This window comes from Amblyomma americanum, chromosome 10 (genome assembly GCF_052857255.1).
Source record: "Amblyomma americanum isolate KBUSLIRL-KWMA chromosome 10, ASM5285725v1, whole genome shotgun sequence".
In the NCBI taxonomy this organism is placed as follows: Eukaryota; Metazoa; Arthropoda; class Arachnida; order Ixodida; family Ixodidae; genus Amblyomma; species Amblyomma americanum.
The window spans coordinates 31,142,026-31,158,659 of NC_135506.1; the positions used below are offsets into that span (position 1 = coordinate 31,142,026).

Below are 16,634 nucleotides of genomic sequence, written 5' to 3' on the forward strand. Positions count from 1 at the left end.
ACGAAGACTCAAGTAACCTGTTAAGCGGTTTTCGTCGAGAATGACAGCCAGGATTGCTGTTGGGCCGTAGCCTACCGACGTCTCAGTCCTGAGTGGCGTATGCGCCGGGGAAGCCGCCTATTTCAATGACGAAATGGTGACCGTGGCAGTGAAATTCTGGCGCCTCCTCAAATTCATTTATAATGTGCACTGTCTTTTAAAGTGACATTGAGGACAAATTCAAATTGACCTGAACTGACGGCTCCCTTCTTAGGCTTTCCGGAATCTGGAATCCTCATTATATATAGAAATATGTGGAAATACGTATGCCTTCACAGCTTTTCCGAATCGCTTCCACATCGTTCCTATGTCGTTTCCAGATTATTCCCGCGTGATGTGCATTACGTCATGAAGGGGTCATGCAAATCGCAACTTCCCCATATGTTTCGTCGGTTATAGTCCGTATAGGCTAGGTACCTTCAGTATGGCTTCCATATGAGACACACTCAAAACGTATGGAATTGTGGGAACGTCGTATGGAGCGTTTTACTAGGGTTGCAGATTTTTTGATAAAAAAGAGGCTATTTTCACAGAATCTGATTTCTTTTTATAACTTTGTAAACAGCGAAAGATGGAAGATTCGTAACGGCACCGCAGACAGCCTCCACTACTACACGGCTGTGTCGCCTGATGAGATCTTGTTTTGATTAGAAATAAAAAAACATCTTTCAGGTAACTTTTGCATCGATAATACTAGCGCACGCTGATCGCCAAACAAAAGGACAAAAACAGCAAAGCAAAATTGGAAAACTAAACTGAACAAACCCATGCCATTCGACGTCGACACCTACGTCCCAACTTTGAATCAGGGTGGAAGAAGAAAGAATACTACCTTCAACTCCAAATTCATAAAAAAACACGTTTTCAACCCCAGAAAAGGCCCACTGAGAAACAACAGTCCCAGAAATCGGAATTTACTATGAACAACAAAAATATCTGTAGCTTTATACCCTGCTTAGATGTATGAACCCTATCATCGGTCCCTTCTGGTCTTGATTCGTTCCGGGAACCTTTTTACATTTTATTTTAAGCCTTGACATTATAATCAACGCGAAAAAAAATGGGGGTGTTTGCATCAGCGTCTCTTCAAGCACGGTTCATGTTCGCCACCGCTCCAGCACGAATCATATATCGCTCCTACTTGCTCCTTCTCCCGACGCTTCTCTGGTGCCGCCCCCTTGTGGAGGCATCTGTTACAAGTTCGCCGGTCCATGGCGGAGTAACCAGCGTCCGTAGGAGAGAGGTGTTTGTAGAGCGAGCAATGAATCAAGTCGTTCTCTTTGTTATGTTCTCGAACATTCTGCTCGTTTTGTGCGGTAAGCATGATTTCATTTTTCCTTTTGTGCATTTTTGCTTTCCACTTACCATGGGTCTGAAAGCCGGACACTGGCGTCGAATGAACGGCTCTACAGAGTGCCGGTTGTCTGAGGTGCTGTGTGAGGCGTACTTTAGTGCGCCACACATGCGAAAGAAGCCAGCAGTCAGTATGAGCAAGGAAAGCGCCAGGAAACGTAGATTATTTTTCTTTTAATCTACTTCATCTTCTGGCTGTCTTCTCTTCAATTTTGTGAAAAGTAATTTCTTTATATTAAGGATTACAAAAATAATTCGCCGCTCTACTCAGTGTAATATGGACGTGCACTGAACCATAAAAAATATTTATAAAAATCAAAGGAATAACTTCTTTTCCGCTCGTTTATGTGTTGCTCGAAGGAGGAACGTCGACGTCATCCTTGTCATGACGAGGAGTCACGTTAACTAAGGACGAGCAACTGGCTACCCAACGTCATCAGGTCCCGGACTCAAATATAGACGCGCAAGGGACATCAGCGCTTGTTTTGCGTGTTGATCGTAAACAATTCAGTCCCTTTGCACCTTAAATGATTCAGTCGAGCAATGGAGGCGCGTTGAGCATAGCTCTTTTCAATCGACGCCATGAAATATCAGATATCCCGGCTTTAAATATATTTTGCCTGAAGATGCGTAACAATTTCAGAAAATTGAAATAAAAACGTCCCTCTTCAAAGAAGACCAATGCTAAGACCTCGCAACATCTTTCAGGCAGTTCTTCGATCTCTGTGATGTTTAGCAGCGCTATGAGAATTCAACATTTGCTTGTCCGCCATCCCCGCCGCGGTGGCTCAGTGGTTAGGGCGCTCGACTACTGAACCGAAGTTCCCGGGTTCGAACCCGACCGCGGCGGCTGCGTTTTTATGGAGGAAAAACGCTAAGGCGCCCGTGTGCTGTGCGATGTCAGTGCACGTTAAAGATCCCCAGGTGGTCGAAATTATTCCGGAGCCCTCCACTACGGCACCTGTTTCTCTCTTTCTTCTTTCACTCCCTCCTTTATCCCTTCCCTTACGGTGTGGTTCAGGTGTCCAACGATATATGAGACAGATACTGCGCCATTTCCTTTCCACCAAAAACGAATTATTATTATTATTATTTTTTATTATTATTATTATTATTATTGTCCGACATCGCAAGTGCAGCGTGCAAAGTCAGCGACATGACGTCGAATATATACAGCATCTATACTAAAACTTTTGCTTAGATTCTGATGGAGAAATTCATTATATCGAGTATGCTGGTCAGAGTTTCACCCAATTTTATTTTTGCACTGGGGAGATCGCCTGCGAAATAATCTGGTCCAAGCTAGATACCATCGATGTCTTTGAAAGCGTAGAATGCATACGTGGCTACGTGTTGAGCACGCGCTGCATTCATGGTCGGAAAGCCAGCAAGAAATGTTATCCCTCTAAGAGAAATAAGCTTGGAAGAATAGAAAGATGGCAGATGGGAAGAAGTAGTGGACAAGAAAAAGCCTCCATAGAGTGCAGGGGTGTCTATGGGAAAAATGTTTGAAAATAAGTGCATTTCCGAAGCAGGTGCAACCAATGTGCATCTTCCTGCGTTTAACAACCTGTATATCTTTTTGCTTCCTGCATGCCACTATAAACGTTTTTTACCAGCCTTTCATCCGCAGCCCTTCAGCATGATAGGAACCGCTTCCGCAAGCAACAGCAGGGACTCCGTACAATGATGTTTTTAGATCAACTCAATAACAAGTGTTTGTATAAAACAACTTCTTGAAATTCCTATTACATTTTGTATTACGCTTTCTTATTTTCTCTTACACTCGTTAATACTTTCATGCTGTTCGAAGGAGAAAAACCTTTGGCGCATTTTGCCTGTGAGCTTTGCCGTTTTGCTTACTTTTCTTGTGTTACCCCGCTTTCCTCTGCAATCAATCAATCAATCAATCAATCAATCAATCAATCAATCACTCACTCAATCAATCAATCAATCAATCAATCAATCAATTCAATACTGCTTGGATATGGCCGGTTTCCATCCCAGATTATCTACAGGATTGACCAGCAGGCTTAAACTGCGGTATAGTAGTGTAAAAGAGGTCCCAGCCGTGATGTTTTTCGTCCAGACGAGGCACCGGACCAGGATTTCCAGACGCACCTGGAGCGCCTGCACGAGAAACTCTTGAACGAAGACGTCTACGACAAGACGCTGAGGCCAGTTCCGGTGTCGAAACAGACCACGGCGTCCTCTCTCGAGGTGTCCTTCTCGCACGAACACATCGTCAGCGTCGTGAGTAGCATACTCGCAGAGTAGATGCAATGTGTAATAGGTCTGTGCTGAAATGCAGCGCTGACCCCAAGGCAAGTTTCGGGCTGCCGTTTCAAAAAAAAAAAAAAATTCAGGGGCACTTTGGCGATCTAAAGTGCACGAGGCGAATGCCTTTACCGCGCCACTTTGATTGCCTTTGTTTTGCGAATGAAGTTAGCGGTTACTATGAGAAGTTCTCATGCGCAGTGTGTGTACAGCTTGTCGTCTTTCTGCACCACTTTGACTACTTCTGTGGCTGATTTTGGGGGTGGGTGGGCCAAATTTGGGGGCGACCAGGGCCAAATTTTGGGATTGCCATGGTGTTCGCCATAGATTAGGCTGGACATGGATTTGGTGCAGATCGGCCAAGGTCAAATTTCGGGGATGGGTGGGCCAATTTGCGGTCACCATGGTGTTCGCCATAGTCGAATTATTATTAATAATAATAATAATTGGTTTTTGAGGAAATTAAATGGCGCAGCATCTGTCTCATATCTCGGTGGACACCTGAACCGCGCCGTAAGGGAAGTGACAAAGGAGGGAGTGAAAGGAAGAAATAGGTGCCGTAGTGGAGGGCTCCGGAATAATTTCCACCACGTGGGGATTTTTAATTTGCACTGACATCGCACAGCACACGGGCGCCTTAGCGTTTTTCCTCCATAAAAACGCAGCCGCCACGGTCGGGTTCGAACCCGGGAACTCCGGAATAGTCGAATTAGGCTGGACGTCGATTTTGGTGCAAATCGCCCATGGTAAAAGTGTGGGTATGACGTCACATCCGTTGTCGTGACTTCCGGCTGGCGATGTAACGGACGGACAGGATCTCGACCGCCAGTATGAGCCAGTAAAGCCTTTCGCCTTAATACAAGAATCTACACAGACAAACACACTCACGCACGTGCTGCCACCTGTCGGTCAATCGGTTAATGATCTTGTACCACGAGACAAAAGCGATGAGGCTGGAGAGTAGTGGAAGGGTCACGTGCAGGCGCGGCCAGAATAATACGGAGCACAGGAACTGTCGCAGATCTGTGGAGAACTGCTCATGCGCGCTACCTAGCATGAGCTTCGGGAACTATGCGTGTCTGCAAGAGCAGAGGTGCGCCAGGGCACAGACCCACTTTTTTGCCGCAGGCCTATCGGCGTCACTGCTTAACGTATAGTCTGCATGCCTGCAGCAAAGGTAAGGCGTAGCGCAGCACAGCTTGGCGCTCGGCGCGCGACATCGACGATAAGCTCAGCCTGCTTGGAGGAAGGCATCACCTGGCGGAATTGCTTGGAACAGCTCAGCATCTTTCGAGCAAATATAACGCCAGAGTTGAAGCAAAGAGTGGGGCTCGGTGGCGGGAACTCTCGCTGCGCGCGGAAAGCTAGGTGTTTCTGTCGTTGATAGGTGGCTCTTAAATGCAGTTTCTCCTTGATGCGTCGACTGTCGCGTGCTCCGTATTATTCTGGCCGCGCCCGTACGTGGCATACTAACCTTTGTACTTGAAAGTGGATGGTGATATGAACCTTGTCCACTTTCTCTGTCCCCTCTGTTCAATGCGTCCGACTCCTTCCTAGTGCAGGGCATAGCAGAGGTAGCCATCCGGAGTGAAACGGTTAAAGCTGCTTTCCATAACATTGCTAACGAAACGACGTCCCGCTACGATGGGGTTTAAGCAGCAGAAATTAACGAAGCAGTTAGGCTTATTGTTTTATAGTGTTCAACGTCTCAAGTGACTCCGGCTATGAGTGATGCCGTACCGGAGATCTCCAGACAATATCGTCCTCCTGGGGTTCCTTAACGGACACTGATGTCGCACAGCCCACGGCGGGCCCCTATCATTTTGCTTCCAAGGAAATCGACCGCCGCGGCCAGGATCGAACCCGAGTCTTTAAGTCAGCAGCGGGCACCATAACCCCTAACCCGCGCGGCGGTTCGAAACAATTAGGATAACGACGCATGCATTTCCACTAGTCACAGACAGCATACGTTGACAAAGAACAGTTCTTCTGTGGCACTTCGGATTCCTTAAGGCCCCTAGCCTTACGGCGAGGAAAGGGAAAACGGAGGGCAACAAACCTACAACGAAGCAGACCGACCGGTGACCGACCGACAGACCGACCGACCGACCGACCGACCGACCGACCGACCGACCGACCGACCGACCGACCGACCGACCGACCGACCGACCGACCGACCGACTGACCGACCGACCGACCGGCCGGCCGGCCGGCCGGCTGGCCGACAGACAGACAGACAGACAGACAGACAGACAGACAGACAGACAGACAGACAGACAGACAGACAGACAGACAGACAGACAGACAGACAGACAGACAGACAGACAGACAGACAATGCCCAATAAAGTAACGTGTTTGTGACAGTGCTCTCGCACAAAACTGCTCGTTCATATATGAATGCTGGGCACTGGCTAAGCAGAACGTTCAGTTGGGCGAGTTGGTACATATGCATCTTTTGTAAAACAGCGCGAACAACGTCTGACAAGAACAAGAAGGACACGGCATGAGCGCTGACTCTCAACTAAGGTTTTATTAGCAACACCTGGTGCTTATAAAAGGAAAAACATACACAGAGTATGTCACATGTTACACTAAAAGCGATAAAGCATTAGGCAGAGTAGCCCGCGACGCTCAAAGCTAGGCCACCAAGAAAAGCTATCTTTGTCATTGAGAGTGACTGACGGTTCGCTGACACACTTTGGCTCTTGACTGATATAGAATGCTTCCATTACTCCTAGCGTGGTCTGATCACAGTGCGTGTACAGCAGCTTTGTGCTACGCCACATGGCTGTGCATTTTTTCTTCTTTTTCATTACTTCACACTTTTTACAGTGGCTCATAAAGTATGGAAGTTCCTCGTTATTGAAAGTTCCAAGTATGAAAGTTCCGCTTGTCTTGCGTTTGTCTTGCAGGAGCTCGAGAAGGGGTGGCTGACTGTCGTTGGACCGGTGTTACTGGTGAGTAGGAAATCGTACAAATCGACTTCTGCGAGTTGTACTCCGAACCTTGGTTCTAGCACATCTGATAGCATTTCGTGGGCTCTGTAGGTTGGCTGCAACAAACCTTTCTTTAGTGCCGTTGCGCAGCATTCCCACGCATGGCCATTTTTCGAATGACTGGGGACCTTTTGCAGCGTGGTATTTGACAAGACAGAAGGAGCGGCAGTGGGGATTAAAACACAAGCTCGAGATAATACTTGAATAAAGATGCAGCGCAAAAGAGACGAGCACGGGAGGGAGACACGACACAGACGAACGCTACTAACGACTGACTTTGTTTTCCGTAACAGATATCAATGTATCTATTACGGAGATGTCAAATGTGCCTTGGGAGTGGTTTACATCTATCCCCTGTCCTGCAGAAAATGCTGCATAGGGCAGACGGGGCGCTGTCTCAACGAACGTCTAAGGGAGCATGCTCAAAACTTAATACTACAAGATAAGCTCGCGAATTTAGTTTCGCATGTTCTGACGTGCAAGTGCGAGCCCCGCTTTAAAGAAGCAAAGATTCTGGGCAGGAGCGCAAGCACAAAAGCCAGAGTTTTGCTCGAGGCTTTCTACATTAACATAAAATCGAGTAATTGCATTAGCGACGCGTCAAGAAGTTTGTTCTCCTCCGAGCGCGCTTTTCTGGAAAGTTTTCTATAAGAATCACACCGCGTCTTTCGTGCGTGCCTGTTTTTTTATTTCATTTTTTTCTGTTGGTTCATCTTCATTGTCTGTTCACCCCCCCCCCCCCCCACTCTCTCTCTCTCTCTGTTCCCCCTTTTCGCAGATGATACATTTTGGTACTCGTTATATCTGCGATTGTAGATATGTAACCAGATTTCTCTTTTTTTTCTGTCAAGAAGCCCAGAGCCGCCCTAGTATCGAGTGCGCATGCGATGTGTACAGCTATACATTTATATCTGTTAAGGAAAATAAAGCCAGTTGTTAGTAGCATATGTCTTTGTCGTGCCTCCCTCCAGTGCTCGCCTCTTTTGCGCTACATCTTTATTCACGTATGTGTCACCAACTAGCCCAGCAACAAGATTTATCGAGGTAATAGTATTCTAGTCTCAATAAAGATGAGAAATCGAGTGGCGCATGCAGTGCGGAGATGGTCCGTTACGGTAACCGTTAGCGGTCACAGCTTTAGCGGATTGGGCTACGGCTGAACTAGTGGATTCTAGGGTATCGTAGCCGTTGCCGGCATTGCAGAGTTAGGGATGAGAGTGGGAAATTATGCGGGATAGGTTAGCCACAGTTCGAACAGGACAGGGCCAAATTGGAGATATGGGGAATAAAACATTATATCACTAACGGGCATTACAAAGCTGATGGCGATAATTATTAATAAAATGATAATGACGCAACACTTATTACAGCTGCCACGTCTCTTTGCCCGTAGGTATGGACTGACAGCGCCCTCTCATGGAACGCAAGCGACTACGGGAACCTCACATCTATGGAAATATCTGCAGATGAAATCTGGACACCGGAACTGGTGGTCCTGAATGCGTAAGACACAGGCCGCTGCGTTTGCGGATGCTTCTTAGCTGGCGCGTCACGTTTCGGGCATGGCCTTTAATGCCAACTGCGGAAAAGGCATTGTCGCAAGTCTCACCTGCCACGGTGCCTGCTGTCAGCCACGTCAGCTGGTTTTAGCAAATCAAGCCTCTCATATTATCGTTTCTTCGGCTCTGTCAATCGCTTGCCTTCCGTGTCTGCTCCGTCGTGCAGTTAGATGGAGATAGCCCCAAATAGTGGCGACGTACAAAGGGAAATGGGCGAGATAGTCTTCTTTCGGTCTTCTTTCGTAGGACGGTGCTTTCTGAAGGAAAATTTGCGAGCCGTACCAGAAAGCTATCGTTCCCATTAAATGGTACCACACCGCGTAGAGTAAAACAGGAGAGGCGTCCAAATCGGTCCAGTCTGCAAAGGAATTATGGGACTGGCATTGAAAACATTATCATAATTTATTACTGCGACATAGGCCCAATGGGCGTTACATAAAAAAAGATATAAAACACAGGAGATGGGCACTCGAATGTTGCACAAACATTAGGATGTGTTGCCTGCGAGGGCATATGCTTAGTACGAAAAAAAATTGAAAGCACAATTGCCTATTCGCGGAATATGGGAAGTCGACGACAGTGACGCATAAGGCGCCCTGTAGGAAAGAGGTGATGTTGCTATGATGTTTTGTCATTGGTTTCAGAGTGTTTATGCTCGATCATGAGAGCCGAGATTGCCTCAAATCGCCTCTGATTTTTCAAGGTCGAGTAATTAATGCCTTGAGCATGCGTTACTGCCACTGCCAACGCAAACTGTACAAGACTGTGGATACTGTAAAAAAGAACAAAGAAAGACGATGTTGAAATTTTGTGCTTGTCTTTGAGTGTGTGTGTGTGTGTCACGTGTATGATCGGTAAAAGGTGCCTATAACAATATAAAGTACACGAGATCCATCGTTTCATTATTAATTAACGGAATAATATTTAGATTAGGAGAGAAATATTTGCTTCCAGGCTACTACAGCAGTGTACGTGCCTTTCCTCTCCTCATCATCCACTACTCCTCTTCGACTCATCACCCATTCAGCGGTTTTGCTTTTTGTGAATGAATTGATGGGCGGGCTAGGTGGTCCTAGAATGTAGATGTTTAACGCATTGTTGTACGAAAAAAAATCGATCAGTAAAGCAAGAAGGCCGTTCAAGCATTTCATCTAACATCGTTTACCGTACTGACCCAGAAATCCCGAGGACTTCCACATTCACCCCACAGAAGTGTTCGTGAGGTCCCAAGGGGATGTTTTCCAGGTATGCCTACACTTTATTGCCACGAATGTCTGTACTGTTCCTTTATTCACACTCAAAACCGCCGCGCTCGCGTTTATTTTTTACTTCGTGACGACGAGAGATGCGACCAGACTTATCTCTGTTCTTATCTTAGCTCCCACATTGTTCCGTGGCCGAGAGCGTCTGGCGTTCTGTTTGACAACCGCAAAGCACGCTTGTTGCTACGCCGCCACCGAATCATTCAGTTCTTTGGGGGCGTTAGTCAGCCCCAGAAAAAGTTTCGTTTGTTGGCCCTTTCGCTGTCTTAATTAATCTCTCCGGGCTGCCGTCACGACAACGTGACAGAATAGACTGTTGTGTTTCGGTCCAATTCATTATTAATTTATGGAACACCATGTACAGTCTTTGTCAAAAGTAACCAGGCTGCATGCTTTGCTTCTCCCTCATATAGTGGAGCCCCGTATGGCTTTCCTAAAAACCAAAAGGTATTGGAAGGTGAGGAAAAGGGTTCTCCTTACCTCACAGTGATTTACAGTTCCATGGATGCGATAAATGTCCCGCTGTGCAACGGAGAATCAAACCGGGCAGTCTGGTTACTTTGGCAAAGGAGGCACATCAACTGGCTCAACTGGTCTCAACGAAAAAACGCAGGTACCTTATTCTCGCATGAGGGTTCCCTGTGCCATGAACATGGCCGACTACCCCAAGGACGAGCATGTTTGCAAGGTCCGCTTCGCTTCTCTCGTCGATACCGACGACGAACAAGAGTACGACACGTTGGAAGACCTGGCCGAGAACGCCCTCACCCCCACCAATGTGAGCACATCTCACTGATTATGAGTTCCCCTGTGCGCTGTATTATGCAAATATTTGTTCTTTGTATGTGCGGGCATAATGGATGAGAGAACAAACGAGGGTTAATGACACCCAAGTCGAAATCGAGAGGAAGAAATGGACTTGGGCAGGGCATGCAACGCGAAGGCAAGATAACTGCTGGTCCTTAAGGTTAACGGAGTGGTAATTGGGGAGACATGGGAGAGGCCTTTGCCCACCAGTGGGCGTAGTCAGGCTGATCATGATGATGTGCCGGATAGGGTGTTTTACGCCGTAGAAGCCTTCCTTGGGTGACCCTGAGAGGGCCAGCCTTTTTCTGCATCTGACCTTTCTCCCCTATTCTCGGCATTGCTATAATGAGGTGCAGGCACAGTTCAGTTCGCCGGTGTGCATGTCGCTTGGTCCCCGTTAGTAAACTATATTCGCCTGCAATTATTTTGCATTTTATATGTTGACGTATATTTCTTTCTCTATCTTTATTCGCATCGAAGCCATGGCAGGTGCAAGAGTGGCAAGTGACGGTGTTTCCTGAGTGGGAGAGCGGACACGTGCTGAACAGGTGGGCAGGGTTATCTTCGGGATGCGCCTTCAATTTTGGCACTTGCCATGGTGCCATTTCGTTCCTCTCACTCACTCGCTCGCTCGCCCACTAACTCACTCACTCACTCACTCACTCACTCACTCACTCACTCACTCACTCACTCACTCATATTCACTTATACTCACTCACTCACTCATACTCACTCATATTCACTCACTAACTCATACTCACTCACATTTAGTTACTCATACTCATATTCACTCACTCATATTCACATCCACTCATTCAGTCACTCAGATTTACATGGTTACTCACATTGACTTGGTTACATTTACTTGCTTACTCACATTTACTTGCTTACTCACATTCACTCACATACTCATTCCCTCCCATTAGGTCGCTCAATAACATTTATCCACTTTCTTACATTTTCTCTCTCACTCACTCTGTCAATAGAAGAGCCCTAGTTTAAAATAATAATCTGCAGCTATATAATCAAGGTGCCGCGATATACGCCCTAAATAACTTTGAAGTACATACTTAAATTTATAAACACACAGCATAGTTAACACAGTGAAAAGCGAGATCTTCTTCTTCTGTGGATGTAGGAAAAACGGAGAGTGGAAAGACACGGGCTTGTCTACTGGAGGGCTAGCCTCCACGCCCACTGCCTGCGTGTCGTATAAGGAGGTGAGGGAGGGGAAGAAGATTGAAAGGAGAGGGTAGGCGCGCAGCCTCAATGATCATGCCAGGTGACATGTGCTGCCCCTCAGGCCTAGAGGCGGCCAGAGGCCGGTGGCCTCCAGGAAGGAGAGGAGGTGCCGGAAGGCCTTGGCAGGATGGTGGCCGCCAGGGAAGAGAAGGTGATCCACTGAACAGCAGGGGAGGCCCAAGGAGCGGTAGCCCGCCTCCATGATTGTCCTTGCGGGCACAAAGGCAGGGCACTCACATAGGAGGTGCTGGGCTGTCTCCGCTGAGTCATTGCAGAGGGTGCACCCAGGGGAGGCGGAGAGGCCAAGGCGGAAGAGGCGGGAGCCGGGTTGGCGCAGCCTACCCTGAGCCTCAGGAGGAGGCTGTGCTCTTTGCAATTCAGGCCAACAGATGGAAGTGGGTGTGGTGGATGGCCATTAGCTACCCTGGGATCTGGGTGGTCAAGGAGGAGGTGACGATCCACTATGCTCCTTGCCAGGCCCAAGGGGCAGAAGTTCCTGGAGAGAGGAGTTCCAGGGGAGTGTGCCGCTTTGGCCAGGGAGTCGGCATCCTCGTTGCACTGAACTCCGACATGGGCCGGCACCCAGGTCAGCCGGATGCGGGCTCCCCTGGTGCAAATTGCGTCAAGCCGCCAAGACAGCCTGCGGGTGATGGGGGGGGGGGGGGGTGGCCTTGAAGGGCCTCTGGAGGAGCTGGAGGGCTGCACTGTAGTTAGTATAGATGGCTGCCTCCTTGACCCCAGGGCGCTCGCTCAAGATATCAGCAGCCAAATTAATGGCGGCCAGTTCGGCGGTTGTGGACGAGGCCACAAATGTGAGTCTGGCCTGTCTGCTCACTAGGAGTGATGGGGCAGTGCAGGATGCAGTCGCAGATGGGCAAGGTCCTGGCAGCACCGAGCCGTCCATGAAGATAGGGACAGTGCCAGGAGGTTCGGCTTGGAGAACAGCAGCGACCTCTTTGCGTAGGCCCACAGCAGAAGTGTTCCGCCTCGTCCGAGAACCAGGAAGGGAGAGATGGACCTCGTAGAGGTGTCTGAGGTCCGGGTGAGGAGGGAGGGGGAAGGTCTCCGGCTGTATCTCAACTAGGTCTTCGAAATCCTGGGCCACCTGACCCATTTTGGAGTTGGGCCTGGTGAGAAGGCGGTCCAAGAGCGGGCGCCCGTCGGGCGCGTTGTGAAGGCGCTCTATGTGGTGGAGGGAGGTGCGCCTGTAGAGGAGCTTCAATGGCCATGAACCTGCTTCAGGCAGGGTGGCAGCCACAGGAGAGGAGCGAGGCAGCCCCAGGCATAGGCGTATGGCCGCCCGCAGTTCGCGCTCAATGGCCAAGTGTTGGGCCACAGTGAGCCGGACAAGAGGCAGAGCGTAGGTGAACAGCGGGACGGCCATGCCTTGGTAAAGCTGGAGTTTGCGTATTTTAACTTCGCAACACATTTGTTTATTTTATTTCTGTACATTGTGCAAACCATGCCTAAGTTGAAGCAAGAAGGGCACTTTACGGGGTGAATGAACAGTACACAAAAATTACATGGTAACTTGCAATTTATGCAAGGCGCTTATGACATACAGTGAACTGGGAAGTGACAGGAGAAGTGTTTCGACCTGTTCAATGCCCGATTCTCAAAGACAAATTCTATGCACGTATTTTGGGAGGTCGTCACAGCAGTTGGAGGAGTTACGAGGGAGAACTGTGCTGTCACACATGACGTCACTGGGTTCAGTAACACGGACAGCCAAGCTAGTTGCCAGGACATTGTGTGGAAACAGCGAGAAACACAGCGGACAAGAAAGGATACGCGACGGGCGTTTACTATCAACTGAATTTTATTCGAGAAAAAACACACATAAATATACAGAATGGTCCTGCAACCAGGTGCTCATGTACGTAGATAAAACACGACACTGAAATCGGCAGATTTGTAAAGATATCAGATTTCACACTTATCGATAACAACACATGGCGTGCTGAAGCATGTGTCGTGGTTGTTATGGATGAGATATGCTTCCTTCAATTCCCATGACGCAACGAATTGATCCCCGCGTGCTCTAAAATTGGCACCGTCGCATCACCGCTCTGTGCAGGACATATCTGGAGCTGACAATCTGGCTCAAGAGGCGTTCCTCGCACTACCTCTTCAGCGTGACTCTGCCCTGGGTCTCCTCTGTCGTCACGATGCTACTCGTGTTCTGGCTGCCTGCAGACTCGAGGCTGCGCCTGACACTGTGCTGCATCAACATGCTGCTCGTCGCGCTGATGCTGCAGAGGATGGTTCCGCTACTTGAGGGATCGTACAGGCCCGCCAAGTTAGGTGAGGACACGCGGAGCACGTGAAAAAAAGAAATTAGATCACTTTGCGATGGAAGGTTGATGTGGTTATCGCTGAGGACCGGTTATTGATTTCAAGAAATCAATAACCGAAGAAATCAGTAAGATTTTGAAGGCGTTGCCCCATGGGGCACAACTCGCACTTGTTCCAGAGAAGGCCAAATAAAAAAGGCTCTCAAAAAGATAGAGGAATATACATTTTTTAATTTTTAAAAAGATTAATTCGTCTCGTTAGCCGCGGTTCAATGAACTGCACAGCTAGCACCGAACGGTAGGAAAATGCTTTAAAACTTAAGCCCAGCTTTCTCGGGTAAAAATTTTGAAAATTGAAAAATTGTTAGACACTTTTACGAAAATATTGCAGGTAGTGGCCTCTTATTTTGATATGTAGCATAATATTTCCTTTAAAGTGTCTCCATCGATTGCATTGAACATTTAAGACTGCCATAGAAATTTAATGGGGAACGCTTTTGACGAGAGTTAAGACGTGAATAGAACAGAAAAAAAAATACACGACTGCCGTCGGGTGATCTGCGGCAGTATTGATTGTTATAGTGAAATCTCACATCATATAAAAAATTGCGTTCATAAACGGTTTCTCGTTCAAAAATGCTTTTGTCCACAATTGTTGGGTATGAGACAAGTCGCAGTACCGTTACGTGCTGACACTGCAACATTGTGGTAACGTTAAAAATTAACAATTAAAGTATTATGTTCCCTGGCAAACATTACTATATTGTTCCAACCAAACGATATGCAAATGCCTTGGTCGCAATGTTTTTATTTATTGTTCAGCTCATAACTAAAAAAAATTACAAGTTCTTATCTTATTATTATGTTCAAATCATGCCTATAGAACTACATTGCCAATATCTTCAAGCTTTGGGTCAAACTCTTCCCATTTTCGAGCAGTAATGATTTTTCATCTTGTTATAACTTCGCAGTTAGATATACGAGACGTTGCCTACCGAAAATTGCGTGCATCGCCCTAAATTTAGAATAGAAAACTTTGCATGTTTTCTATCCACCGCTATCGCTTATGACATAGCTAGATAAGCCTGAGGCAGTGCTGTCCGTTGGAAAGTGAGTGTGTGAGCTGCATTTATAAGTAGTGGTGTATTGCAGTTCGCGTCACCCCAGTTGCTTCATGCTCCTTGTGAAGTGTTGATTCCATTGTGGCTTATCGCAACTGGAGGGTCTGTTTTTGCAGGGTTGCTTGACCACTTTAGCGAAGGTTGTAGATATATCGCCGAAACATTTAATAGTCATGAAAATGTTATCTTTCAAAGTTTACTTGTAACGTTTTACAAAGGCTAGGAAAAGAGGACAAGCAAAGAATGAACGAATGGTTCTCCAAAACAAAAACAATATGGCTGCAATGTTATCAGGCTGCCTGGATGATTAAAGGGCTCTTGTTCCTTATCAAGGCTTAAAATGAGAACTTCGAGTTCTTCCGCGTTCTTATCGCGTTCCTTCCGATCCTAGAACGTGAGGAACCTCAGTGGCGGTTGCTCTTCCAAGGCGCCCGCACATTTTGGTTGACTGACGCAGTCGTTAAGAACGTCCGTGCCTTCTTCAGTGCCTAACTTTGTCACCCATTCACGGAGCGATGTAATTAGTGCTCATTATTGCTAAAGTATGGACCCCCTAGACTTTCGTATCTCTTAAGGACTGAAGAAATAGCAGTGCCGCGACTGTGACCCCTAAAAAATATGGTCCTTCATAGAGGAGATCTTCATGGAGTAGAGTCAACTGAACCGCAAGTCCTCCGACAACAGCATATTCTTTAGAGTGCTTATTATCGGGCCCACATCTGCCTTGGACCGAGCCTTGGGGTGGGAGGCGACGGCGTGGATATTTTCGAATGCGACATACTACGACGATGATACTGTTCATTCCTTCCTTCACACAAGTGTCGCAACGTAAGAGAACAGTTGCGGTCCCTGATCACGACAGACACAAAATTTATTCTCGCAGTGTCGTTCCTGGAGGGGGCAATGCTGATGCAGGCGCTCATCGCAATCATCGCGGTGGCGTTTCTCAACCTGACTTCCGGCAACGTCCTGTTCCCGATTGCCGTTCCGACGCCTGTCGTGCAGTTCCTGACGGGCGCTGCTGTCGCTGCACTCTGCCTCTGCGACCACGCATCGACAAGGCCTGCCGGAGGAGCTCCGTTCACCGTTCCGTCGGACAGTGGCGACACCTCGCAGCAGCAGGAGCAGCGAAATACCAGCGCCGTCACCAGACTCTCGCAGGAGAGGGCCAAGGAGTGGATGCTGGTGTCCGACGCCCTGGACCGCGTCTTCTTCGTCGTATTCCTCGTCGCGGCCATCTGCGTGGCGCCCCTGTGATTGTGCAGCGTTTGTTCCGCTGGCCTCCATGTAATCTATCCCATTACCCCACTCTAGCTCTTCCGGCATGTCCAACATTCTCGGCCAAAAATTTTAAAATTGTAAGATATTAGTTTGAAAATATTGAAGGTAATGGGCCAATGAAAATTTTAGCAGAAAATTTGGAATTCTCTGGTGGTTCCTACACTAAATTTTAGGATGACATTAGGATAATATACGCCCAGAGGAAAGCCAGACAGGGAAGAGTAAAGTCTGTGGTTTTCACTCAAAATTACGCAGTAATCAATAAACGGATTTTCAAACTCTGTTCCCTCTCATATTGCTCACGACTGTATTATCAGCGACGAATGAAACGCGAAGAAGAAAACTGAAGTGGTGACAAGAAAATACGAACGTATTAGCTCCTATATAAAGGATACACACGAG

At 47.7% G+C, this 16,634-nt stretch overlaps 1 protein-coding gene across 1 annotated transcript; it reads left to right on the forward strand.

Moving 5' to 3' along the window:
- Positions 1 to 1,237: 1,237 nt before the first annotated feature.
- Positions 1,238 to 16,508, forward strand: LOC144108758 (acetylcholine receptor subunit delta-like). Its single transcript, XM_077641926.1, has 9 exons — positions 1,238 to 1,355; positions 3,482 to 3,645; positions 6,583 to 6,627; positions 8,060 to 8,169; positions 9,404 to 9,470; positions 10,101 to 10,265; positions 10,775 to 10,842; positions 13,614 to 13,840; positions 15,835 to 16,508. Exons 1-9 carry the CDS (start codon positions 1,301 to 1,303, stop codon positions 16,206 to 16,208), a joined length of 1,275 nt encoding a protein of 424 aa, XP_077498052.1. The 5' UTR covers positions 1,238 to 1,300; the 3' UTR covers positions 16,209 to 16,508.
- Positions 16,509 to 16,634: the final 126 nt, after the last annotated feature.

Bases quoted from the DNA above. Each gene is read 5' to 3' on its own strand.
- LOC144108758 (XM_077641926.1), top strand. From the start codon at position 1,301: ATGAATCAAGTCGTTCTCTTTGTTATGTTCTCGAACATTCTGCTCGTT. The intron at 10,266-10,774 runs GTGAGCACATCT...TTCGCATCGAAG, and splicing joins ACGCCCTCACCCCCACCAAT to CCATGGCAGGTGCAAGAGTG. The intron at 10,843-13,613 runs GTGGGCAGGGTT...CGCTCTGTGCAG, and splicing joins AGCGGACACGTGCTGAACAG to GACATATCTGGAGCTGACAA.